This window comes from Paralichthys olivaceus, chromosome 12 (genome assembly GCF_024713975.1).
Source record: "Paralichthys olivaceus isolate ysfri-2021 chromosome 12, ASM2471397v2, whole genome shotgun sequence".
NCBI classification, from domain to species: Eukaryota; Metazoa; Chordata; class Actinopteri; order Pleuronectiformes; family Paralichthyidae; genus Paralichthys; species Paralichthys olivaceus.
In genome coordinates this window covers 18,497,929-18,524,813 of record NC_091104.1, presented here as the reverse complement: position 1 = coordinate 18,524,813, position 26,885 = coordinate 18,497,929, and the positions used below count along the sequence as shown (strand labels likewise).

Below are 26,885 nucleotides of genomic sequence, written 5' to 3'. Positions count from 1 at the left end.
AGTTTCATAAAAGCCACCGGTGCTCTTGTAGCGGTGCTTGCCAACATTCCCCAGGCCGCTGTGCTCCGTCAGCCATGTGGTTCCTGTTTTTGCTTCTCCAAGATGCTCGCAGTGGGAGACCAAAACATCTGAAAGCACTTCCTGCGTGGAGGTTTAACGCATGTATGAAAAGGTGGTCCATCTGACTGCCAGATAGGCAGCCAACGGGGAAAGCAGAGCAGCAGCGAACATCCACATCCATATATTTCACACTCTCTGCAGAGAATTGCTCTAACGTTGCATCATGGGTGTTTCCTCCGTGAGTTTTATCCAACCAGCAGTGGTTGTTCATACAGTTTCTTTCAACAAAGGCAGCTGGTGAGTTTCCCTTTAGTTTGTATATACAATCTCTCCTCCCCAAAGGCTTTGTCTCATAAGCAACTCATTTTACACTGCCACTGAAAGTGGCTGCTGAGACCACAGGTGTCATTTTTTAGAGGGTTATTACATCAAAATAAATTCCTTTCCCAGAGTGCCTGTTTCCTCGCCAGAGTCTGGGATTTCACCACCTCTTGTGATTTACTATGGGTGTCTCGGTCATGGTCATCCAGTCGAGTGGGGGTATACATTTCCCACACTGCCACGTGAAGAAGTGGGGAGGTTATGGTGTAGAATAAACTACAGATAGGTGCCGAAAGAGCTTTGGAGCGATTAGTTTCCTCCAGCAGCTGGAGGGAAGATGTAGTTTGCTCCCTTATTCCCTAACCCGTAGAATTGTATAGGGCTGCGGAAACAATGATGAGAGATGCTTTCAAACTAATACCATCATTTAAGCATCTGAACTTTCGCTCAGAATTGCAAGAGTCTTGACTTTTTCTTGATTAAGACCATTTGGTCTCCCTTTGTTTTTCAACAACACACAGGCAGACATCTGAGCCACTGGTTCATAAAGTAGTTGCAGGAGACTGCCACAGTGATTAGTTAAATGATGGGGGAGGACAGAATGAACTTCAGACAAAAATTTGGGCTTTTCAGATCACACAATTTATGTGTTCTGCTTGAATGAAGCCTGTGTGTACGCACACAATGGGACACGCTCATAAAACCGTGGATGCATCACCCATCTTGGACGACCTGTCTGCATGGAGGTCATTCTCTTTCAAAGAACACGTTTTTCATCGATTCCCTTGAGTGTGTTGTCCACTCTTCCTACTCCTGAATTATTGGATGAGATGTGTAGTGTCTCACTAATTTATCGGCCAAACAGTTAACTTTTAACAACATATCCATCATATATTGATACCATATGACTAACAGGCCATTTCCAAGTACTGCAATCCTTTATTTCTCTCCGGTGTAAAGGCAGCATCTCCCCAGATTCCAGCACTGTGCGACCATGCAAATCGCTCTGGTGACAGATCAAAAGCCCAGGGAGCAGTGCACAGAGTCATCTGAGCCACACCGGCTGTGGGATCAAGTTCATGACGTGCTGGATCAGTACACCCAGGGAATTGTCCCTCAGCCCCTTTCAGTGCTTAGTTACAATCTGCTCCTGTCTACTAGAAGGACTTTGGTTCTCGACATAGATGTGGGATTATTTTGGATATCACGAACAGGATTATCTGCAATATTGTTTTTCACATGATTCGATGGCAGCGTGAAACAAGAGAAATGTTCCTCAAATGTTAAACCTCGATGGGAGATGTACCAAGTCGTGTCCGCAGCACATAACAGCAACGTTTTTGTTTCACAACCCCTAAACATTGAAATACGTATTTTTAGCTCATCCCTCTTGGCTCAGTCTGAAGTGTAGTCATCCAAACATGGGCCAGTTTCTAAAAAGGAAATATGCACTTACATGTTTACACTTACACGTAGCTAAATTCTCTCTAAAACCACCATATGTTCTCGGCCGAAAATATGTTACATGGAAACATAATTTTGGGACCAATGTACATGTAAAAAGAAACCTATTATGATTCCTGCTTGATGTTTATATTGGGTTTTAACTTTCCCTTCAAGTAAAGGAAATTTAGAAACTCTACATGTGTATTACTTTACCAAAAGTCCTTCATAAATCAAAGATAATACTTAGGAAACATAAGATGTACTTTGCCATGGACAGATGCAAATCTCATCAATGCAAACAAACCAACAGTACTGACACTATGCCAAGTGCATGTGAAAACAGACTCTCGCCTTTAGCCCAGCGGAATGTGCAAGCTATGGAAATATGGAAAAACTTGCTCGACCCCCCCCAATGGCTGTCTGCACAATGGATTTACAAAGAGCAACAGAGCAGGCTTTGTACCTGGCACATGCCCATGCTCGTCCCTAATACTGCGAGGGCCACAGCACCCGTTTTCTCTTTATTTTGCCTCGACAAAAGGCTTGTGGCTTGCGAGGGCTCTCCAGAAATAAGAGAGCGTTCTCTGTGCTCTTTGGTTTTTTGACAGAAGCGTTTCTTCTGTGTTTTGATGGATGGTTTCCCTTGGGGCCTTCCCACCCCCACCAAAAACACACTGTTGACTACCCCTTCCTAACCAGGGGCCCTTTCAGCACCAACAACACAGTTGTCAGGGGAGGCTGTTGCCTCAGCTGTGTCCAGTCCAACTGCAGTCTGCAAGTCCTGTGTCAGGCACAGTGGTCAGTTTCCCAGCTGACCCCCCCCCCCCCATCCCCATCCCTAAACAACCAAGATCACAGCTACTCGGCTTTGTCAGACTGAGACCCCTGCCCTTCATTTCACGCTCACTGTTGAAAAATTACCTTTAAAAAATAGACCTGTGCCCCTAAATTCTTCCAAAAAAACAAAGCTTTATTTTGCAGCAAGGCTTTCTGGACTTCAATACATGGTTTCCCACACTATGTCATCTGCACAATACTTTATGAGTGTTCATATAGTTTACTGAACCACACTGGGCATTATGCAATTACAGCATCCCCAGAATTAAGGCAAAAGAGGTCATTTGAATCTAAAAGCTGTTTATTTGTGGCTGTTCTCCATTTTTCTCAGTTCTATATCTGGAATGCTGATTACATTGTGTATACCCAACCCCTATACTTCGAGCTCCCTGTCTATCTAGCCATTAAATAACCTCTTCCCTGTTGTTTACTGCCCCCACGTCTAATCTGTCATCACTGTCTTCTGTGCTACAGGACTGCAGTGTTTACGAGATGGAGGAGAAGATCCTGGAAGTTGTGAGTATACTGTATACTATCTCTTCTTCCTTGTTTGCCAAATATATAAATTAAAGGAGACCTGTAAGTGGGGTAAAGGGTCTTGTTTTTATTGTTAGGATAAATGCCCTTATAGATTGTGACTGTGTGCCATGCTCTCAGTAGCAAGGTCAGTTTTCTGAGTGAATGGAGCAGACAAGTCTATAGGATTGCCAGTGGAGGAGGCGGCACTAATACGCCCCGGCCATCAATCAGCGCTTCCTGTTGCTGACACTCTCCAGCCTCCTTGGTCTAACACTGGGTCTCCTCCAGCACCGTTTCTCTCTCTCTCTCTCAAACAACCCTAGTGAAGTCAACTGTAGAGATGAGGATCTCTTTGTACCATTTTGCATTGTCTCGCTCTCGTCTTTGTTCTCGTCTTTTTTGTTCCTAGCCTGTGCTGCACCTTATTTTCCTCCAATTCTGCTTCATAAAATGTGAAATGTGTTCATAACACAATCACCCAAGATCAGATCCCTCTAGTGATTACAAATTACAGTTTTTGTTAAAACAGAAGCAAAGGACAAAGCAGACAGAGGGGATTTCAGCGCTGTGTGCACCGGTGCACTAATGGTCTTTTATAGCCCATTAAATCTTTTTCTAAACATAAGATCTTAATGTCACGAGATCCACACACAGCAGCGTAACCTGACTTGTTCTAACCTGTGAAGCACACGATACCCTTTGCAAACCACAGTGCACCATTATAGGATTTAACACGCCACTTATAATCAAAGATTATCAGTCTTGTGCTTCTTATCTTACTCATGGATGCATTTTGTTTTCGCCTTCTCCTTCACAGTCGAAGATTTTGAACAGCATCTGTGATCAGACTGTGAGAACCACCTCTGACCCCCTGATGAGCCAGTCGGCCTGCTTGGAAGAAGTCCAGCTGACCAATATCAAACCAGGCGAGGGTTTGGTAAGGAATGCTTGGATATTTTTTCCTCTATCCCTAACCTTGCCGTCTGTGTCTTGGCTTTGCAAGCCAGGAATGCCTGCAATGTGTGTCAAATCGTGACCCCCACATCTCTGTCATACATTTGTCTCCCTCTGGGAATATTGTATTTTAACCTCAAAGTTAAGTTGTTCTGTGTTTTCTGTTTTTTTATCATAGGGAATGTACATCAAGTCTACCTACGATGGGTTACATGTCATCACAGGAACCACAGAACATGTAAGTTTAACAATTTGCTGATATAAAGAATATATTCAGCCCCTATCTGAACATATTTTGGAATTGCAAATGCATAGAGAGGTTAAGCAATAACTAAGCTACTGATATTAGTTGGAGAAAAAAATGAAATTCTTTAATCCTCCTCCAACTTCCTGTTCATTCTTCTCCTCCTACTGAGGGCCCACTGATTTACTGTATCTGGAGGAGTTAGGAACCACTCTTTTGTTTATGCATTCCAATAACGACAAAATATCACAAAAATAAATCCCACCCCCACACACACTGAGACAACCAGTTGGTGACTAATGCAGAGGCATCACTGCCACAGTCGAGTCCTCACACCTCCGGTCGTTAATTGTGAATCAGGACCTGAATCATCACAGATAATGACGAGTTAATCTCGTTTGACATCCCTGTGACCTGAAAGACAATTGAACTGATAAACATCAGCAGACAGTGTTTGCATTTTCTCACAACTTTAAACGAGTGTTTGTTCATCAGTTATTTGCTGTTTTAAAAATAAGTTCCTTATAATAAGAATTTGGTCGTAGGTTCTGTGTTGCTAGCAGGTTCATCGTTGTATAAACGTTGTCTGTCAGGTTTTCACCTCATAAGTGTATGTTTGTTGTTTAGTCGCCTGCAGACCTGTCCAGGAAGATCCACGCAGGTGATGAGGTGATCCAGGTCAACCAGCAGACAGTGGTAAGAACCTTCAATTTTATTGATACAGTATCTTCTGCACATATTGGGCCATAAGTATTGGTAAATACAGCACACACATTAAAGGTAGTCCTGATGTCTTCCTGAAATTTCCCAGAGGGGCTGTATGTGAGAACGCGAAAGGCTGAGTCAGTTGCTCCGGACATTTTTGAAACTTTTCAGCCAGCTCCCCAGTAACATGTCCATGACCCCTCTGAAAATACAGCAGGGATATTCTGAGCGAGCGAACATGAATGTTCCTGACATTTCCTTTTGTTCTGATTGCATCTAACCCGGACAATGTCCTGCTGCGTCTGGTATACGTGAAAATGGCTACGGTGGTAATTGAGGATACACATAAAATATTACTAAAACTTACTGTGTATCTGTCTCTGTTTGTTCACATCATGTCAACCAGGTGGGCTGGCAGCTGAAAAACCTGGTCATCAAACTGAGGGAGGACCCTAAAGGTGTGGTGCTCCTCCTCAAGAAGAGGCCCACTGGTACGACAGGTTTTACCCCAGCCCCACTGAAGAACATGCGCTGGAAGCCGCCAGTACCTCAGGTATAAACACACACACACAGACACACACGTCAACAAAAGCCTTTTTTCATTGTCAACCAATTATCAGATTTTTAGGGAGTTGGTTCCCGAAACAACACGTTCAGACAAGTTTCATGGAGCCACCCTGAAGTGCTGCTGGCTTGATTGTATTTCAAGTTTTTCCTCATGCGTATTATCAGAGACAAACAGTTAAAGTCTTGTGTTGTCATTCAGTCAGGGATATAAAGCTGCCAGCTTTGTGTCTGTTGAGACTGTATCTGGGTTATTGGAGACAAATGATCCAGATGTTTCCATCAGATGAAGAAAAAAGGACTTAAGATGATCCATGTTACTTGTGAGAAAACAGCCTGAATGTCTTTTGTTCAAAGAAGGGTCAGAGGTGGCTGATTAATATTGTGCTAATAAGGTTATGTGACTGTAATCCAATTTTCCTGTCTTCCACACGTAAGAACATTAGGCTTGGCTCTGATTTTAAACACGTCTCGGCACCTGAGTCCCGTTTGACAGACAGAGACGGAGACAATACGCCTGTTGTAAGCTCAGCCTACCAGAATCCAGCCTCTGACACTATCTTATCCCGTGTTTTTTTTTTTTTTTTGTGAGAAGGCAAGACGAGAGGATATCAGATAAGAGCGGATTTCTCAAAACAACAAAGAGCGTCTCAACACAAAGGTGGCCAATGTCAACATGTCCACCAGCATCTTGTTTTAACAAGTAGTCCGAGGTATCAGAGATAACCATCTCGGCTAACTGTGAAAAAAAAACTGCAACAGGCAAAACAGAGATAAATCACACAGTGATTCAAGAAAGAATGGCACTGGCTTTGTAATGTTCTACGGTTTTTGCACATGGCAGCTATGTGAAGAAAAACAAAGGATGAATGAATCATGAGATCTTACAGCGGATGTAAAGCTTGTCATTAATCTATCACTTCTACAGCTCTGTTCTATCAGTGTATCATTTAGGTCTGATGAGACTGGCGGGGACTAAGTGTGGTACATTAAGTCAAGGGCGCGATGTTGTTGAGTGTTGGAAAACATAACTGTGGTAAATGAATACAATTTTAAGTACACGTCTCACAGGCTATTCTGGACTTCACTTGCAATCTTTCCGTACCTCAACCAAGAAGATTTATACTCGGGGAGACGCACAAGCACTTAAACCATCTCGCCGCATCTGGTGGGCTCCTCCCATTTACCAGCATTTTTTAAAAACTGTAGGAAACAACAGCAATCTTTAAATTTGGTTTCAACATTAAACTTGTGTGTGTGTGAGATAAAATAATCTGTTCTGTCGCTGTTAATTAAATGTGTATTAAAAGTGTTGACCGATTCATTGTGTTTTATTTTCCAGAATAATTCCTCCCTGATCAGAGCTCAGTCTCCCTGCGGCTCAGCCAATGGATCGACAAAAAAAGAGAAGCCAGCCATCCTGGACTTATACATCCCCCCTCCCCCTCAAATGCCATACACCCCACGGTGAGACATCCCATTTCCTCTGCTTCGAATAGTAGCTTGTCTTCTGCACATGTAAGCAGTTGTATCATTGTAAAATGTTAGCAAAGACCCAATCAGCAAGCAGTATTTGTCCTTTCTAAACGTCCCCGTTTCTATGCGTCCAGACTGAAGTGCAGCCCCGGATCTTTCAAACTCACATGGGACCAGCAGCGCTTCGTTTCAGTGGCTCTAAAACTCCAGAGTAGTGTGGATTCTAGACGTATCCAAAGCAGGGTTGAAGCAATTTAAATTAAAATAGAACAAAGTTTTATCCATCAAGTGGAGTTAAAATATAAGCTACGAAACAACTTAAAGAACTCATAGCCAGAGGGACGGTGGCCAGCTTCCGCCCCGCAGTAAGCGAGGCAGTAACCCCCTCACTCAACCTTTGGGACCTTACTTCTTCTTTTTCTGCCTCCTACTGTACTTTCTGTTCTGCTCATCCTCAGCCCACTCCTCCCACCAGTCCCACCTCAGACCTTACACAACAACTGCTTCATCCTCAACTCCAGGAAAACGACAGAGCATGCCCGCCTTGCTAACAGGGCTTAATCTTGAAAAAGAAGTTTAGCAGCCTTGTCATATTTATTTAACATAATATTATTTGCTTTCAAATCTTCCTAATTGTGGTATTCTGGATTGGCATTTTGTGCCGTGACTATTCAACAAGTTGTTTCTCCCCTGCAGAGAGACGAGAACAGACTCCTTCTCCAGCATCACTAAAAGACCAAAGGGCGCTGAGTCACCAAACTCCTTCCTGGACCAGGAGAGCAGAAGACGCTGCACCATTGCAGATTACGACAAGTTTAGCGGCGGCTGTCCCATCGAGGCCAACGTGATACAGCCCAGGATGAGGGAGCACAAGCCTTCACGTGGTCAGTACTTTCCCCACAGGCTATCTCATGAATATTCTACTCATGTAAAAACCAACAAATACATTTTTTAAATGACATAAATTAATGAATATTGATTACTCTGGCCTGTAGGAAAGCCCCGACCTCTGTCTATGCCAGTGGATACTAGTGCTGGAGTGATTGATCCCTATGCCAAGCCCTGGGCAGGAAGGAAAGGTATGTACACACACATGCTTTAACATAACAACACCTCAATAACAGTGACAAAACTGGAAGGGTGTTCGGAGAGTGCCTACGTTCCACCGAGGCTGATTTGCCATTTAATCACCATAATGTATTGATATCAGATACAACTGGATCTGCACCAAATTTCATCTGTTCATTATTCATATCAGCAATCTAAACATGCCTGATTTTTCTCAGCAAGATCTCTGCATTATTTATTGAGATGTGAATTTGCAAAATTGTAAAAGAAAGTGACAAAAATATCTGGATTCCCTTCCTCGAAATCCACCAGAATTAATTGGATTCTCTCTTGGCCCATATCCCCCCTTCCATCAAATAACAAACTCGAAAAGTGAAACCAAAGGGTCTCGATCGTCACCTGGTGGCTGGCTGCAGTATAGGTCGAACTAAAAAGTCTACCGTGCAGACTCTGGGTCCAAATGCACTAGATTGAAGCATAAGTATCCTGTATTATGGCTTCATTCCTGGATGGTGGAAGGAAGTGAAGACATGTCGTCCATCTTTATTTAGGGTCTATAATCTGGACCCATGATTGTGGATATTTCTGTTCCTCTTTATTGCTCTTCATTAAACAAACTTGTCATTGTCCCTCTGCTTCAGGTGAAGAACTCCTGTATCGATACCTGAGCAACGAGAGGATCCCCACCATTGTAGAGGAGGTCCCCTCTGTGTCTCCGCCCTACAGGCCTGCGGGGGAGCGACACCTTGTCCGGGTGGACCATATCCGGGGCAGCCGCTACTACTCCAACACAGACCTGCACAACAGCGCCACCATCCCCTACCAGGAGGACATGAAGAAGGCCCCCGTAGCCCCCGCCTCCAAGCGCACAACAGCAGAACGCTCACTACTGGTCAGTTGGATCACGCGGCTTAAGCTATTGACTCACTGATGATGCGCTTCCTGTCCGGGGCTTCCTGTTCCTGTCTTGTCCTTCCTCAGTGCCTTTTTTTTTTTTTTTACGTCCAGCTGTGTTTTTCGGCAGCTTCAGGCTTTCTCACACTCCTCTACACCCAACCTCCATACTTCCCTGGTGTAACTACTACTACCAACTACTACTCCTCAACCCAACTTTGCTTTTGTAGTACTCACTACATTACATCATCACCCCCCTTTAACACTGCCCACAGCCCTCCTCGCCTCCGACCCCCGGTCCCGTCTCTGCCTCAAGAGGATTCACTCTGTTCAGGTTTAGGACACTTTGGCCTTGTGTTGCCGTCTCTGGACTCCTCTGTACATACTGTCATGTTTCAGTTGAAATGCTCTCTGGTACCTTTATTTAATATTTCAGAAAACTATCACTTCATCTATTTGCTGGGTTTGATTTTATTTGCATAAATAAGTTATAAGAATAAAAATAAGTGGTCATATTTTCTTAGTAAAACTGTGCTTTTACAATACATGTTATATTTTTTTCTTTTTTAAAAGAAATAACCCTCTGCCAACGGTTGCCTCTTGTAAGCTATGCATATACTTAAGACGTTTTTTAAGTCCCTACAGTCAACAATGTTGCTTCAGTTTGGATATAAAGGATCTTTATATTTTGTCATCAGTGAATATCTGTGCAGGTTTTAAAGCTATGCACCCTGCAATCTCCCACCTGAAGGGGCCTATACCTACAGCTAGTTGACGGTAATAACTAGTCTTTTAAAGCCAACCAATCTTTTAGGACAAAGTTCCTTCTATTGGCCGATGCTATGAAAAGACCACAAGCCACAAGAGACAGAATGACAGTATTATTTAAGAGAAATACAGGGAAGACGTGTCTGATGTTGCTTTATCTGCCTTTTTGTAAGATTTGAATAGCGTTTATTAAAATTTTCAGTTATTTCAGTGAATCTTTTTGTATTGTCTTCATTTTACCATTGCGTGTGGAGTCACTGTAATTATTATGTAGCATGTTGGGCTAATGATTTCCTCTCTGAAAATTACAATGCTGATGTTATTTCAGTTTTAATTGATGGGCAGCTTTAGTTACTGACTTCCACTCTCTGGGCTAAATGCAGGGGCGGGCCCTCTCCAACCTACCTTGACCTTTTGAGGCTGCTTCTGCTTTCTCTAAGCGTGCAGTGGAACAGGATAGCTGACGTCAAGATGCCTCTTTTTGATGCATCTCAGATGGTGATGGTTATGTAACAACCCCCCTCTTTGATGAACTTTAAATTCCAGCTGGACGACCATATGGTCAAAGCCGGTTTACCATCAGGAAACCTTATTCCTGAACATATGTTGCCTTTTTAAAAATTTAAACGTGAGGTTAGGATTACTCCTGCCTGACAGCTTTTCACCATTTCACCATTTCACCATTTCAATTGATTTAAGAGTTTGCCTGGGAGGGATCAGCACCTTTTCACTGCTGAGCTGTGGATCTTGATGCTGTCGAGAGCATCTCCCTGCATGATTTCCCTGATGGAGATGGGCCTCTCTTATCTCTCCTCCTCCTTTTTCTTCTTCTTCTTCTTCCTCTTCTTCGTCCTCATGTCTCACTCTGCCCAAGCTTGCCAAGCGTTAGTCGCCTGCGGTCTTTACTAATTTGCACTTTCTGAAAACCTGTGGTCTGCTTAAGTACTACCTGCACTCTGTTTAACTCTCTGCTAAGTTCTCTAACAGCTAACATGCCATGCCTGCACATCACAAATGCTCACACAGGAATGAAATGCTCAAATTATTAGTGGACTGTGCACGTATAATGATTTCTTGTTCAATTATCACAAAATCACAGACAGAGATGTGTGAATGTGATGAATGTTTGTTCTCTGCTTATTTTCTTTCCGTGAGTAAGATGAAGAGTTTTTGAAGTAAAACATCACTTGATATTAAATTTGTCTCAGATGTGGTTGCCTGCGAGAGAAGACGCTGCATTTTTACAGTTATCATTAAAGTCAAAGCAAAAAAAGACCAAACACGACGAGCAGGACCGAAACCAACAAGCGTTAACACACAGATCTTTATGTATCACAGGGACCCGACTGGTACTCTAGCAGCGACTTCCTCAACCGGTGAGTTCCTCTCTCTCCCTCCCACACACACACACACATGCACACAGTCTATAGGTCAGATGAGAAACATAAGAGCAGGGTGGGTCTAATGTTTACAACGAGGTGCAGGGTGAGTGGGTGGGCTGCTTTTTATGATCAGGGAAAATATGCCAGGGAAAACCAGGCTGCAGTTCATACAGGGCAGAAAGAGACGGAAACAGATGGTGACAGCTGCAAAGTGAAAACAACAGAGTAAATAAGTGTGAAGGTATAGAAGTAATCTGCCGGTTAATGTTGGCTGTAGTTTATTACCTCCGCCAAGGAAGCCATTCAATTTTGATGCAGATCAAGATCAGGGGGCACATCCAGAAATGTTTATTTTACTTTCTCTAACATTGCAAGATTGGGCTTTTCAACATTTCAATTGATTTTATTTGTTTCCGTTGAGAAAAATGTATGGATCTTGTTGAAAGAAACTCAAACTCAAATTCTGGATATAGTGAATTAAATGTGGTTTAATAAGGGGACTGTTGTCGGAGGTGTGAGCTCTGCTGAGTGACCTTCTCGTTAGGAACTGCAGCAATATAAACTAGAAAATTAAACAAGTGGTTGCTCTGCTTCAGAATAAAGAAACAATTATTCCCTATAAAATGTCTCCATATCATTTCAACGAAGAACAGATTAAAAAAAATATTTTTTAGGGGAAATACTTTTAGAAAATTTAGAAATCTACATTTTATCAAACCACTGCAAACAGAATCTAAAGTTTAGATGAATAGAAACATTTGTTGGGTTTTGTTTTAGTCATTAATACTTCTAGCATTTCACCATCTTTCACCATCTTTCACCATCCACCCCCTCAAGACATTTTCACATTCTGGGGGACTCTGGGCAAAAATGGCACTGCAATGACAAATCCTGGTTCTTCTGCATTTGCAACTATAAAAACCTTCCACCCCCACTGCAATCTATGACGACATGCAAGGGATCGACCGTTCCGTTGAACAGATGTATCTCTTCTGCTTCTTGGATGTAGGGCCTGAGGAAGTGTGACTCCGTGATCAATGACTAAACGCCTTGCACGATTCCAACCCACAACCCTCCCTGGCATTTTCTATTCTCAGAGCCGCACACGAGCGCGTCACATCCAGTTTATCGCACGCTCGATCAAAACATATTACTCACATAATTCATAGAAAGATGCTATGGTGAATCTCGCAGATGAGCAGATGAGAATCTGACACTCATGAAGGAAATGGAATTTGATTGACGGTGGATTTAATCAAGTGTCAAATTAATTTTCTCTCTGTGATCTGTAAAACCAAACCGGATTCCTCGTGACAAAGCGTAAAATGTGTTGGTGCATCCAATTACTTTCTGTACCATAGGAGCTTTTCTGCTCGGTCGGAAGGCAGAACATACACAAGTATTTGAAGTTGCAAAAAACATGATCAGCATTTCCTTCAGCAGACTAGTAATTTAACAGAGGAGACAAAGACGTGAAGATTTATGGATGACAGGAGGAGGAGAAAAATGTCAGCAATCGAGAGGCAGGAAAAACTAGCCATAGACAATTTCATACCCTGAAATTGCAGGGTGAGGCCCCGGCTGAGGTAAATGCAGTATTTTGAGCATTGGGAACAAGCTTCCTGTCTTCCCATGCTGCTGCTGTGGCTGGTTGCCAAAAGTATTATCAGAACCACTGGCGACTAAATGCCAACCCTTTAACAGTAAGTCGCCACGGGATCTGTTTTGTTCAGGCCAAATCAAAGTGAGTCGGATTGGAACGTAGATGAAGATAATGAACGGTTGCGAATGAGTTTGAAAGCGGTGAGTTATGTGTCGGAAAGAATTTCAAGAGACGCTGTTGTCTGATTCAGAGAAGTGGACAAGACGACATGACTGTGAAACCCTGCTCGACGGCAGTTTGAGTGAATAGTTACAAGCCATTAATTTGTCGACTTCTGTGTTTCTACAGGTATAATCAGCCGCATATACGATCCTGGTCCTTCTCTCAGGCAGTAAGTAACTGTCAGGTCCCACTGACATGAACGTGAAGTGCATGCAATCATTCAGTCTGTGACGGCATCTGCATACACACGTGCAATGTGAGGAATGCCACACTGGCCTCAGTCTCGGCAGGAGGAGGTGAAATCGAGAGCTTCAGTAGCAGGCCCATTACATCACACAGTGACATATGACATCATGTATCCCTCTCACACACACACACACACACACACACACACACACACACACACACAATCACAATCACACACCCACACCAAAATGTTCTTTTTTGCTTTGATTTTTTAATATTCTCAGTGTTTTTAGTTGATGATCAAATAGCCCTATGAACACTACCAGTTTAAGGTCCAGTTTTAACTTGTGTTAAAGCAACACTATGTACACTTAACCGATATTACCCGGAAGCTCTTCTGCTTCCGGAAGCCGGGTGAACAGCTTCCTGCTGTAACAAATACACCAAACTCTGTTTAGAATTCTTCATATTTTAAGATTCTTTGTTGATTATTGGAGATTAACTGTGGTTTTTAACTTATATATAGTTCGGCTTTACTCTTGAACCTGCTGGACCTGATTTTGAGAGTTTAAGCTGCGACTATCCGTCAGTTACTCACTTGTTCTCATAGGAGATTGCACCTGATCAGATTCCCTCTATACCAAGTCAGTGTATTATCAAACTACTTCTCAAGCTGCTCCTCCGAGGTGTGGAGTCCGACTCTGCTGTATTCATGTGTTTCAGTGGCAAAAACGCTGTGATCAAAATGTCTTGCCTTCATGTGTTTAGAGAGTTTAAACAGGATTCTGACACGTCTCTCCAATGTCTGCATGATAACAAAGAACAAAGGATCAGGTGTAACAGGCAAATAAATAATTCAAAACAAATGCATGTTAATCGTAGAAGCATCTGTATCGACTAACAGTAGTGTAGAGTGCTTGTAAGAGATGCAACAGTGAATCATTTGAAAGGTTCACAGTAAAAGTTACTATTTAGAGCTGATTGTAAAATAATGTTCATTGGTTTAAAAGTCATCGGTCAGCAACTCGTGTACCAGCTCACTCTAACTTGAGATGGTGGTCATGTGAATTTTTCAAGAACTGAAACTTCCTGGCTGAAGGCTGTTTCTCTTTTGTTATCTCTGCAAAGGAGGTTATGTTTTCATGACAGATCCAGGATTCACTTCCACTAACACTGCAACGTAAGGTGTTTTTCAACATATGCGGGACAGATCTTGTTGACGCCGTTTAGGACTATTTTAATAATAAATAATTTAGGTCATCTGACATTTTCCTTTTTTCTCTTATATTTCCAACGTACAAACTAGACAATCACGTGTAGGATTGTTTTGGCCTTGGTGGAGGTATGTGCTCTACTGGCTGCCATTCTAGTTTTCTCGTTGACTGTGCTGTAAGCGGGAAATTGATCCAGCACCTTTTAGCTATGGCAGATGTGGAAATGGACTGACCACAGGGGTAAACTAAAGGGCTGCTTTCCTGTCTTAACATACAGACCGTACACTACAGAACCATAAGCTTGTGTCAATCCCTCAGACCACGCAGCTCCCTAAGGGTCAGATGGATTGAGCCCTAGTCAACTGTGGCAAGTGAACCAATCAGACTGGTTCAGATTTATGGCCCAGTGGTGACTTGTTGTTGTGGCACCAGACAAGAAAACCTTGACCTTGATGTCAACACGACAGAAATGGAGCGAAGGGAGTATTTTATTGCTTTTGTTGTATTGCACAGGAGAGAGCTAATTCATTTCAAATCAGATCCACATTTACTCACATTTAAAACTGCATTCAGAGCTTAAATGATGACATGTGGCAAAATCCAACGTGAGGTGATGACCAGCGGCAGTGCAACAGTTACCACCATCAGCAGAGGGAGGGCATGAGGCTCCATCCTCCTGAATCTGATATCATCCCCAGCCCTGCACCCTTCCCCCTTTACTCTTTGAGAGATTCCCCTGCTAAATAATAGCCACTCTGTTTGCCCCCCCCCAACGCCCTCCTCTTCCTCTCACACAAACACACACACACACACACCCACAAAGTTTCTGGGTCGGTGGGGGAGGACACTAGCTAAGTGCCATGACAATTCTCAGCATGGATCATGATGGGAGATTGAGCACCACAATGGTGTGACCAATCCGCATTCCCACGAATCGTTCAGGCCTTTGACACGAGTCGCAGGCGAGATTACCTCACTTCCACCAAAACGCACCCTGAAGTGGCGTGCTGAGGCTTTTTTCCCCCTTAACACAGAAACAAGCAGAAAGTAAATTAGGTGGAAATGTTTCACTTAATTCAATGTGCTTAATTGAAATGTTAAAGGGTGAGGATTTGGGTATGGGGGGTTTTGGTGGGGCAACACAAGGAAGCCACTTGATATGGATGAGCAAGATATGGGGACAAATGGGAGGGGAGGCAAAGAGGAAGCGATGGTGTGAGAATGGGAAAGATATAAAGGGAGGAGGGGTCACCTCTGCTCTCTGTAGTACAATAGCAAGTGGGAAGCGAGAGGAGGCCTCTGTCTATTTGAGTCGAAATGAAACAGAGACTATAATAACGCAGGACTGAGGAATGTGTCTGCGGGTTCACAGCCATCAGGCGCAGGCCAGGACATCCAGGCAGCATCTCAGTTCAGCTGCAGCTCGAGATGTTATGGCTGCAAACCGAGCTCCTCAAGGAGACAGCTTAGGGTGTTGACAGCCAGGCCGCAGCGTCCCTGAGCTCATGAGCGGATTCTGTAACGTGAAACACTTATTTTTCCCCTTCTTTCCGAAGAAAAACCCATATATATTTTCTCAAAGAGATAATAAGAAAATATGCAGTGGTCACACTCGTCTGGCTGGGTCCTGGCCTTTCAACACTGCAACAGTAGCTGCGTGTTGTTGAGCGTAGAGGGCGCTCTCTGTGATTATTTGAAGTGGTGGCTTTAGAAATAGATTTCTCATTGTCAATTTTTTATTGTGGGAAAATGTTTTTCGAAAACCAAAGAAAGAAGAAAGATAGATTTTTTATTTTAACCTTATAATCCTTTTTGGTAAAATGTGTTTATTTATCCATGAAAGTAAATTAAGTAGTAAAAAAAATGATTTTGTTATTTTCTTTAGAGAAGTTGCACAATATATACATCTGATTTCTAAATATAAGTACAAAAATGCTATTAAAATGCAAAACCTTTTTATTTCTTTGAATATATTTATTATTGTATTTTTAATTTTGTGTATATTATGATGTGTTTTCTGGCTAATTGAGAAGTTTGAGAGTTGAGAGTTTAAGTTATTGAAAAACAAACCACTTTTCCCCCTTTATAAAACACACACTGGACGTTCACTTTCTGTGGTGACTCACAATATGGCAGTTACATAGGAGGCGCTTTAGCGACACCTGGCGGTCATGCTTGGCCATTGCAAGAGTTTTCTGGAGAAAAGAATTGTCTGATAAATTTTGCTAAGACGTGAAATACTAAAAGAACCTTAAAAAAATATATTTTTACACTGAGAGTGTGGATGTTACTTTCCTTGAAGTGACGACAGAGGGCATCATACAGAGAAATCCTGGTCCTGACGGTTTGGAACCTAAGATTTACATTTATAATTTAAAAACATAACACTACCAACCTTGTGTAAATGAATCAAACACAAACACTAAGTTTTTACCCTAAACAAAGTAAATGAAACCCTGATTTTGTTCTGTCCTCTGAATGTATCTGGCTCTTATATGGCAGCTTCATAGCAGGGACACTAGTGGTCATTGCAGTTACTTTATTTTATTTTATTTTATTTCGTTTAACTAAAATGACCAGGATGCACAGTGTCACAAAAGGCTAAATCTGACATAAAATAAAAGTTGAACTAAATGTTTTCCTCGCTGTAAGTTTCGGTAGTATCAGTAGGGGGCAGCACACCCGCTCTGACGTCAGCTCACCTGAAACTTGTCGACTTGAGTTTCTGCCTTGTTTTTAAAAGCCACATGTTCACCAAGGTTTGGTCAGACTTTGAGCAGAGCTGTCGAGACAAGCTCCTGACTTTAAGGTTATGGTGGAAGGTACAGTAAATGTATTTTATCAAATTACATATATTCTAATGTTTACTAAAGAAAAATCCCACAAACAAATCCCCATGCTCCAATTGTTATTTCCCTTCTGAGGAGCTACTTTAGTTTCCTTGTGTCCGGAAAAGTTACAAAAAATAGATGGATATGGAATATATAAGATAAAATGTGGTTGCATGGACCAGTGGAATTTTAATGTTACCTGTCTTAAAAAGAGAACATGTTAATATTAGACACATCACTGTAAATGAAACTAAACTAACACAACACTTTGCACCTTATGTCGGCAGAGAAAAGCAGGAAGTGAGTTGCGAAACACACAGTCACCATCACAGTCACACTTATGCTGAGGTTAATGTGGTGATCATCATCCACCACCAGTCATTTGTGTTGAGCAAGACAGGAGACACACACACACACAGATGCACAGAAGTGTAATTGAGATAGGAGCTGCCTGCTTGTCATTGTGTGTGTGTGTGTGTGAGCTGTCTGAAATCGCTGAGACTCAGTTCAAAGGGGTTTGGGGCCTGAAGTGAAGTGAGGCTGTGAAGTTTTGAAAAAGAACCAGGTACGAGTCTTTCTTTCCTGTTTTCGCTGTGGAGCTTAGTAGATGTTGAGTTTGTGGGTGAGTGAAGGCGAACAACTGCAGCAGCAGCCACAAGACTCTGTTGACCTGACGACCACCTGTGCTTTGACATTTCCTCTGGCTGTGTGTGTGTGTGTGTGTGTGTGTGTGTGTGTGTGTGTGTGTGTGTGTGTGTGTGTGTGTGTGTGTGTCACTCAATCTGACAATGCTTGTCGAGGTTGTGAGAAAACCGTAGGAGAGATTACGAATCCACACTGAGGTATACGTGACGTGTGGTTGAAACAGTTTTCCTATAAACTCATACCCCAATTAATTTTTTGATTGATTGTGATTGATAGTAGCAAGAACTTGCTGTGTGTGTGTGTGTGTGTGTGTGTGTGTGTTGCCCTTTGTCTCTCTCAGGCAGCTTTGTGACTTTACAAATAAGGAACAAAGTCAGCAGAGGAAGTTAAACAATAATGGCAACTTGGATTTCTCAATTTCTTTTGTGACACTGTTCATTTAGCAAAATATGAAATGATAAAATGTTATAATTCTTTTTAATTGTCTGTGCTGCTAAAATGAGTGCGAGGTGTTCACACTGCTGAAGAATCAGATATCTGTAGGTACTATCAGTGATGGGATGTAATTAAGTACATTTACTTTGTTGCTGTACTACATTTTTCCATGTACCTGTACTTAAATAGATTTAGTTTCAATTAATTGTCACTTTTACTCTGCAACAAATCAGCAAATATCTTTACTTTCTACTCAACTACATTTTTACAATGCATTGTGGGACATGCACCTTGTTACTTCAGCCAACAAGGCTACATTTTCGTCTGTTTGTTTGTTCGTTTGTTTGCAGGATTACGCAAAACTTGTTCAACCGATTTTCATGTAATTGTGCTCAGGGGAAGCTCACAACACAGAGAAGAACCCATTCAATTTTTTGTGTGGCTCAAGATCAGGCTGCAGATGGTTTTTTTCACTTGTACAGTTTCAAATAACAACCTCAATCTAGTTCATATCGAGGTGGTTTAAGTAGGGTATGGCTGTGGTCCTCGATGATGGTGCTCTACTGAGTGCAATTCTATTTTTGTATCTTTGTAAAAGTAATCAAATACACAAGGGGAATCGGTCCACTCAGTGGGAGCACGTACCTACTTTTATTCAAAAGTGAATGTGATGCATTTAGTTTTACTTGAGTACATTAAGTATGTAATGTTTGAATACTTCCTCCACCACTGGTACTTGTTGTATTTGTCATTGGGCAGAATAAACCGCTGACATAGTGCTGCTCGTCAACATGGACTCAGCTTCCAGTTGCTAATTCTGCCTTATTTCAAATCACTTTTGCATCCTCTTGAATGGAAAGGGTTGTAAAATAATCAAATTGAGAAACATTGTTCCTGCCCATGATGTCACTTCCTATCATCACGCTGGAGCAACAAACTGCTCATTTTCTGAACATGTATCTGTAGGTGGTAACCTCATCAACCCACATGAGTCAGTCAGACTGATTATTCTGTCTTCTCTTTTCTTTCAACAGGCTGCCTTCCCCATATCTGTATCTCAGTCTATGGCTGCCGACGACTACAACCCTGTGAGTGTCTCTTCTGCTTTTTCTGTGCGGTTTTATAAAGTCAGAGGTCGACTTGTTCTACCACACAGAAACCTGACTGCTTTTCATTGGTGCAGCCACTTCTGCTTCTCTGAAAGCATGAACATGAAAAAGTTATTTTCTCTTTATAGTTTAACAAGCAAAAGGGAGATAAAGCAAAAGACAGAGAGTCACAGATGAGGATGTTGGAGAGTGAGTGTGTTTGTGTGTGTGTGTAAAAAGAGAAATAGAGAAAACAGCAAGGAGAACGTGAATGTGAACGCCTGAAACAGGATGTTCCACCCAGCCTCGTCCTCACAGCTGTCAGGTCCGAGGTGTTCTTCTTCTCTGCAACCTCATATTGTCCTCTGCGGTCCCCCCCACAGGTCTCTCTGCGACACAAATCCAAGAAGAAGAGCAGAGGAGGTGAGCTGTCACTTTGCATGCCCACGACTATAATTTTGGCCCCTCTGTGGGGGCGTGTGCAAAGTGGAAGGGCAATTAGTGTGTGCAGGGGGCTTTAGTTTCACTTCAGCTCTATTTCTGCTCAGTGTGGCTGCAGCTTGTGTTCTTCTGGGGAGAAAACTTGAATTTGTATGTTAATATTATTATGGCTTGTGGATCTGTAATAAGAAAAAGTAGGTTGTCGTGTGGGATTTCATACTACTTGTTTCCTCTAAGGCAACATTTTTATCTTTTTCCGTGCATTCATGTGTATGTGTATTTCTTTCTGTGTAGGGAATGGCACAATGAGCAGAAGACGGATCTCGGTCAAAGAGCTGGGTCACCCAGACCACCAGGGCTGGCTGTACAGAAAGAAAGAGAGTAAAGGCTTCCTGGGCATGAAATGGAAGAAATACTGGTTCGCGCTGAAGAAGACGGCGCTCTACTGGTACAACAACCAGCTGGTGAGTGTCCTCTCTCTTATGGTGTAGACAACAAGTAGAGTCAACCGGTGTCTGAGACAATCATGTGAGAAGACCACAAACTACAAACTACTTGTTCCCTGGAACACAAGTTACTTGGAAATACTACAAATAAAACATTGTTCGTTTCTCTCCCTTAACCACTGGTTCTTACAAACCATTCACTCTCTGTCTCTGTCTGTCTGTCTGTCTGTCTATCTATCTATCTATCGCTCTATTTCTCTATTGCTCTTTCTATTGCTCTATCACTCTATCTATCTCTATTTCTCTCTCTATCGCTCTCTCTCTTTCTCTGTCTATCTGTCAGTCTATTTCTCACTCTATTGCTCTATCACTTACAGGCTTTAATGTCTGTGTCTCTGAAAATTAAGCATAGAAAAGAAATAGAAACAAATAATTAATCTTTTCGTAACGCAAGAAAATCGTAATTTTCAAATGGCACATTCTAAATTGAATGTACATTTTTGTCTCATTCAGCAGTCGAACACACTCCCTGCTCTGCTATTTAGAGAAGCAGAAGTTTCAATACATTTCTTTCACTTCCACTAGTTTGCTTTGCTTTCGTCTTCTGTTCATTTCATCCCAGACAGGCTCCATGAGGTTTAGTCTGTAGACGAGTCTGTGCTGCTCTTCAATCATATGAAGCCTGTGCTAGTTCTTCTGGTTATTTGCATGTTTTGGGTCATTATCCTTCTGTAGGATGAACCCCTGACAAACTACTTTCCTTGATATGTGACCTTTTCACACATTGCTTTGAAACAGACACAGGGTTTTTATAGAAATTGCTTGCATTACCTTTCAGTGCTTCATTTACCTCCATTTCAGCAGGAAGACTATAAGTTAACCAATATCTTTACTTATGAAAAAAAGGAGGGTTTTCAATTAGTGACCTATACCTTTTTCTTTGGCCTTGGACAGTTTGGTACCATTCAAGTTTATCCACTATTGACATTTTGATTGAACATTTGAAAAAGCAGCTGTTTTCGAGTCCATAGGTTAAAACATAGCTTAAGCAATGTTTAAATATTAAACAAAGTCGTACTGTAACTGTGTGGTTCTGAATAGTTAGGATTCACTTTGGTTTGTTGATGAGTTTATAATTACAAGCATCCAAACTAACTGTCTGTAATTTTTCAAAATTCAAAAAAATGATGGAAAAAATGATGTATCGACGAGAGGAATATTTTCTTTGGCACACAGTTTGCTGGAGGCTGCATGCGAGTCATACACATGTTTTTGTCACAGCTGTCACCCCGCACACTTGTTACTGCAGGAACCACAAACACCATGTCACCATTTCCTGAATCTGACCGCGTCACTCATGCCCCATCAGGCCCTTGTGCAAGCAAACGTTACTGACATGTTTGATTTACTGGCATGATGACGTCTGTCATATCTACTGTATGTCACCATGGCACTGTGAAAAGAGAAGCAGTCGTCGACTGCAACATAAAGACTGGTCGTTTTCAGGAAGTGGTTTGAAATAATCATTGTTTTATCTGTGTGTTGCAGGCAGAGAAAGCCGAGGGCTACATTGACCTCACCAACTTCATGATTGACAGAGCCATAGAGTGCAAAAAGAAACAGTAAGATCACACTTGCTTCTCTCTTCTCTTCCTGGTTTATCGGATTTTATAAGCCACCCACTCCTCGTGTTCTCAATAAAAAGGAACTCTATCTATTACATTACAATATAGAAACTGTTCCTACACGCAGTGATAAGGAGAGTAATCTAAAAAATAATCACACAAGCAGCTATTTTTTATTTTCTAATCCTATTGCACTGTTTCTAATACTAGAATTTAAATAGTAATTAGTTATAAAAACTCAAAAAGTCAACTCAAGTTTATTTCTAAAAGACATTTAAAACAACCAGAGCTGACCAAAGTGCTGTATAATGAATAAAAACAGAGAAATACAAGAAAGAAAAATAATTAAATTAAATATATTAGAATAAAAGGCTAAAAATGTATTTAAAAAACATCTAAGTGTAGCCAGAGGGAACATGTGGGTCTTTAGTTTGACATTAGATTTGTCTACAGAGAGGTAAAAAGTAAACTGTTCCAAAGTTTGGGCTTAACTGTCATCCATTACCAGTAACACCCAACTGCATATTGTTCATTGTGACAAACTGAACTTCTGAATTTCTGATCCTGTCTTAACTGCTCTTCACTCACTTTTCCTCCTGCAGTGCGTTCAAGGCCTGTCACCCACAGGTCATGATGTTCTATTTTGCTGCCGAGAGCCACGAGGAGATGAACTTGTAAGTCAAATACAAAAGTACAACATCCCTTTTTTTATTTATTGTTTGGTCAGGAAGGTAATTGAGATTAAATATTTTTTTTTATTTCAGATGGTTGAATAAGCTTGGGTTAGCCTCCATTAAGTACGAGCCCACAGAACAAACCCCTGCAGCTGGTGAGTTGGGAAAGCTCCCTATATCTAAAATATTCTCATTTTTAACAGAATAAAATTGCTTCTTTAAAATCTTAAGTTGTTTTTTTTAATATAATTGAGAATTCTAAAAGTTTTAAAACAACAACAGTACCGATCTTTTCTGGTTATTTTAAGGCTGAAATCAAAAATATATACAAAATTTCCTTTGGATTTTTTGTTGAAATATGTCTTTTTGTGATTTCTAACTTTGTGTGTCCTCCCCACACACACACACACATCTGGTTGTGTAGAGTGTTACAGTGAGGCCAGTGACCACGAAGAGGCTGAAAGCACAGAGATCCCCCCTCCACCATACTCTGAACAGACGCTGCGGGACTCTGTGGATGCACCTGCACCGCCTGGTAGCACACATCAGGTCAGTCACTATCTCTGGCTTCAACACTGCACCACCGGTCACAACTACACAGGAGCCAATCATTTGTCATAGTATGCTCACTGTGGTCAGTTTTGTGTTAAAAGTACATAACTTATTCATTTCCAAATGTAATAAAACTGCCTTTGTCAATTAGAAAAGTCAGTTTTAATCTCTGTTAGATTATCATGTCTGACCCTGATGTGCTTGTCTTCCAGGGTACCCTCCCTCCCCCTTACTCCTCCGCGGTCCCCAGCGAAGCCAACTGTTCCCTCTCGTCGCCCGTCAGCACGATGACGTCGCAGAGCTCCGCCTCTTCTCTCGCCAAGCACCGGCAGTCCTGGCTGGACCTGGTCTCGCAGGCGTCTCCTCCCGCTGGGGAAACGGCCGTGGTGTGCTCGGCTCAGGTACACTCGCAGCAGCAGCAGCAGCTTCCAGGAGAGGAGGCGGAGGAGCAGGGGGAGGAGGTAGAGGGAGGCCCTCAGGTGATGGAGAGTTCAGCTCACAGGGGCCCTTCAGACGTGGCCTCTGATGAGGAAAGCACTGCTGCGGAGGGGGAGGCACAGGAGGTTTCAGCTGCTCAAGATGAAGGTAAGACTTGGTTGTGGTTTTTAATACTTTGAAAATCTGACCTGACATTCCCTTCATTTAACTTTTACTTAACATTTCATTGATTTCTCAGAGAATCATGTGTGAATCTTGATGAGTGTTGGTAACGATGAGTGTGTGAAATTTCATGCGGAACCCAAAAAACTATCTGACTTATCTGGATTTAAACGCCGTGTCTTAGCCACTGTATGGAGTTAGAAACCTGTAACTACCTGTAGCTGAGAGACATAATGTGGCCTTTGCTAAAGGCTTGTTGGGCCTTGGCAGAGGTATGAGCGCTACTGAATTTATTTCTAGTTATAAATAAAAAAGAATACACAAATATGACCATATATATGGAACTTGAATTAAGAAAATAGGTTTTACATAAAATCTAATCATAGAGGCACATCATTTCAGCCAAAAAAATGTATTCTGTAAATTAAAAGTTTTCATTAGGTGCAACGTAAACGCTGAGAAATCTATGGAAGGCTCACATCGGTTGATTTTTTATCACCAACCACTAATGTACCCTGTCCTCTTCGTAGCATTGCATTTTGTCTGTGACTCATCTTTGTATCATCTTTGTGGTGCTTATGATGATGACACGGTGTCACCTTTTTGCAGGGGATCATGGGAACAGCTCCGATGAGATGGAGAGGCTGTACATTCATCTAAAACAGGCCAGCCTGTCGCCAATAGGAGATCGCAAGCCCTCCACAAAAAGGGAATTCAGGGCCTCCTTCGTAAAACGCTGTAAAAACCATACCATCAACGATAAACTGCACCTCATCAGGACACTCAACAGCACGTTAAAGGTACTTTTCCTGTTTTTTTCTGCTGTTTTTCTATTGCTATCTCTGATCAGCACTGTTAGCAAAATAATCGACCTTGTCTTTGCGCTCTTCTCCTCTGTCCCAGTCGAAGGAAGCGGACCTACAGGTTATCCAGCAGGTGCTGTCAGACCAGGAGCTCACCTCGCACAAGTTTAGAGAGTGGAAGGAGGCCAACAGGCCCTTGGTGCAGGAGATCTGCGTAAACCTGGACCAACAGGTGGCGCCAGAGGCCACAAAAGCTGCAGCATCAGTCAGTGCTGCTCCAGTGGTGGAGACTAGTTTATAAAGACTCCTCATGACTGTTTCTACTGATTCCAGACTCGCACACACACACACAAACATGCACACACTGATGTTTTCAATTGAGACTACTGTTCCATATCAGTGGGCTGTCAGTGCTGTTCAACAAGTAACTGGATCAATGAAGAAATGTGTTGTTAGTTTTTAAATGGAAACAATAACTGAACATCAGTTCACAGTGAAATGTGTTTTTCATATTACTTTTATCTTTTGACTTGTGCGATTAGCTAATTTCACCGTCGTCTGTTTTTAAAATGTAAATCTGTGAACCTATGAATATGTTGTTTCTATTTGGAATAATGGAGTACGTTGAAATAATGGATCCGTTGTTGCATGGAAAACACTTGTTTGGTTTCTTTCTGATTTAATTTCATCAGTAGTGAACATGTTTTAATCTTTTTTGTCTCTTATTGGTGCCATGCACCTTCACTGCTGTGTCACTTGAGTTTTGAATGATCAGTGTGTGTTGTTCAACATTACATTATCATACTTTACAAATGGAGCTCCTCATTTAAAGTAGGAAAGCCTACACAAACTATTTTAAATGAACAATCCCAACTTTAATGACTAACATGCATTGACAATAATATGGTGATAAAGACTTAAATACTAACTGGTGCCAAGTGTATTAGATTTAAAGCAGGAAAACATAGGATACATGGTGGATAAATCTCAGGAAAAAAAACTGAAAATTGTGATAAATAGTCTGCTTGGGCCAACAAACCCAAACCCTGTATATTTACAGCTAAGCAGAAGATTAGGAGGTCGTACAGTAACAGGTATTATGTGAATAAGCCCAGTCACAGCTCCACAGAGCAACTGGTTCAGGAAGCTCAGACCAAGCATAGTTCTCTGGCAGGAGCCAGAACCAAGCTCCAGGCACAAGAGATGCATTCATCTGTCGTGCACATTAAACATTAACTGTGTAAATAACTGTAAATGGATGTTCATTCTTTTTAATATTTGTTCTGGTATGAAAGTCAGTCTGATTGTTTGTATATAGGGAAATAAACAGTTACAAGAGTGAATGTTTTCCACTGTGGCTTTATTAAGATTCATGCTGTAATGGTTGTATGTGTCAGTATTCAAGTATTTTGACTTTTATGTTCCGGATTTATGCAAAAATTGGACTTGAACCTGATTTTTGCAAATCTATTAAAGGTACAGTGTGTAGAATTTTGTGATGTCTAGTGTTGAAATTGCATGTTGCAGCTGAACACCCCTCACCTCACCCTCCCCTTCTAAACATGAAAAAGAACCTGTGGTATCCTTCAGTTGTCATAAAAACTGAAAAGGTGTTTAGTTTGTCCAGTCTGGACTAATGTAAAAAAAAATGGCGGCCTCCGAAGAGGGGACCCTCGATGTAAATATAAAGTATTTGAATATAAAGGGTAAAGACAACTACAATTCATACAATTTAGATGAAACAAACTCGTGAAAACATCATGAGGATTATTCTACAGAAGATTTCTTCCAATAGTTCCCTTTCACCTAAATCTTACACACGGGACCTTTAAAAGAAGAAATATAAATACCAGTATTCAGATGCCAAGAATTTAGATCAGGTGCTTGACATTTCTCTCATCAGGCGTGAGATGCTTCAACATTTTAGTTGGAGTCCACCTGTGGCGAATTTAGCTGATTGGACAGGATTTGGAAACACACACACACACACACACACACCTGTTTATGTAAAGGGACAGCTGATAATGCACATCAGAGCAAAAAACCAAGCCAGGAGTGAAAGGAGCTGACTGCACAGCACAGAGACAGGATTGTGTTGAGGCGTAAATCGGGGGAAGGCTACAAATAAATTAAAATGTAGTAATAACAGCTAAGACTCTTCCCAGAGCTGGTTATTCAGGAGCTGGAGGGCCTTGTTAAGAGTAGTGATCAACCCGATGGGCCTTCAAGTTGAGCTCTACAGATTTCCTGTGTGGAGAAACTCTCAGACGGAGGACAACCAG

General features: G+C 41.8%; 1 protein-coding gene across 2 annotated transcripts in view; it reads left to right on the top strand.

The window, feature by feature from the left end:
• Positions 1-25,946, top strand: part of LOC109628136 (cnksr family member 3) — a 48,622-nt gene extending 22,676 nt beyond the window's left edge. Inside the window, exons 5-25 of one of the 2 annotated variants that reach the window (XM_069536423.1) lie at positions 3,139-3,180; positions 4,001-4,120; positions 4,316-4,375; positions 5,009-5,077; positions 5,493-5,639; positions 6,993-7,117; positions 7,823-8,010; positions 8,122-8,205; positions 8,836-9,086; positions 11,195-11,232; positions 13,190-13,232; positions 19,409-19,462; positions 19,846-19,885; positions 20,198-20,367; positions 21,898-21,971; positions 22,577-22,648; positions 22,739-22,803; positions 23,073-23,197; positions 23,413-23,785; positions 24,410-24,600; positions 24,704-25,946. In XM_069536423.1, coding sequence (XP_069392524.1) covers positions 3,139-3,180; positions 4,001-4,120; positions 4,316-4,375; positions 5,009-5,077; positions 5,493-5,639; positions 6,993-7,117; positions 7,823-8,010; positions 8,122-8,205; positions 8,836-9,086; positions 11,195-11,232; positions 13,190-13,232; positions 19,409-19,462; positions 19,846-19,885; positions 20,198-20,367; positions 21,898-21,971; positions 22,577-22,648; positions 22,739-22,803; positions 23,073-23,197; positions 23,413-23,785; positions 24,410-24,600; positions 24,704-24,904 — 2,532 coding nt within the window. In that variant the 3' untranslated portion in view covers positions 24,905-25,946. The remainder of the gene's footprint in view (positions 1-3,138; positions 3,181-4,000; positions 4,121-4,315; positions 4,376-5,008; positions 5,078-5,492; positions 5,640-6,992; positions 7,118-7,822; positions 8,011-8,121; positions 8,206-8,835; positions 9,087-11,194; positions 11,233-13,189; positions 13,233-19,408; positions 19,463-19,845; positions 19,886-20,197; positions 20,368-21,897; positions 21,972-22,576; positions 22,649-22,738; positions 22,804-23,072; positions 23,198-23,412; positions 23,786-24,409; positions 24,601-24,703) is intronic. The other variant, XR_011244836.1, reaches the window with a different exon arrangement.
• Positions 25,947-26,885: the final 939 nt, after the last annotated feature.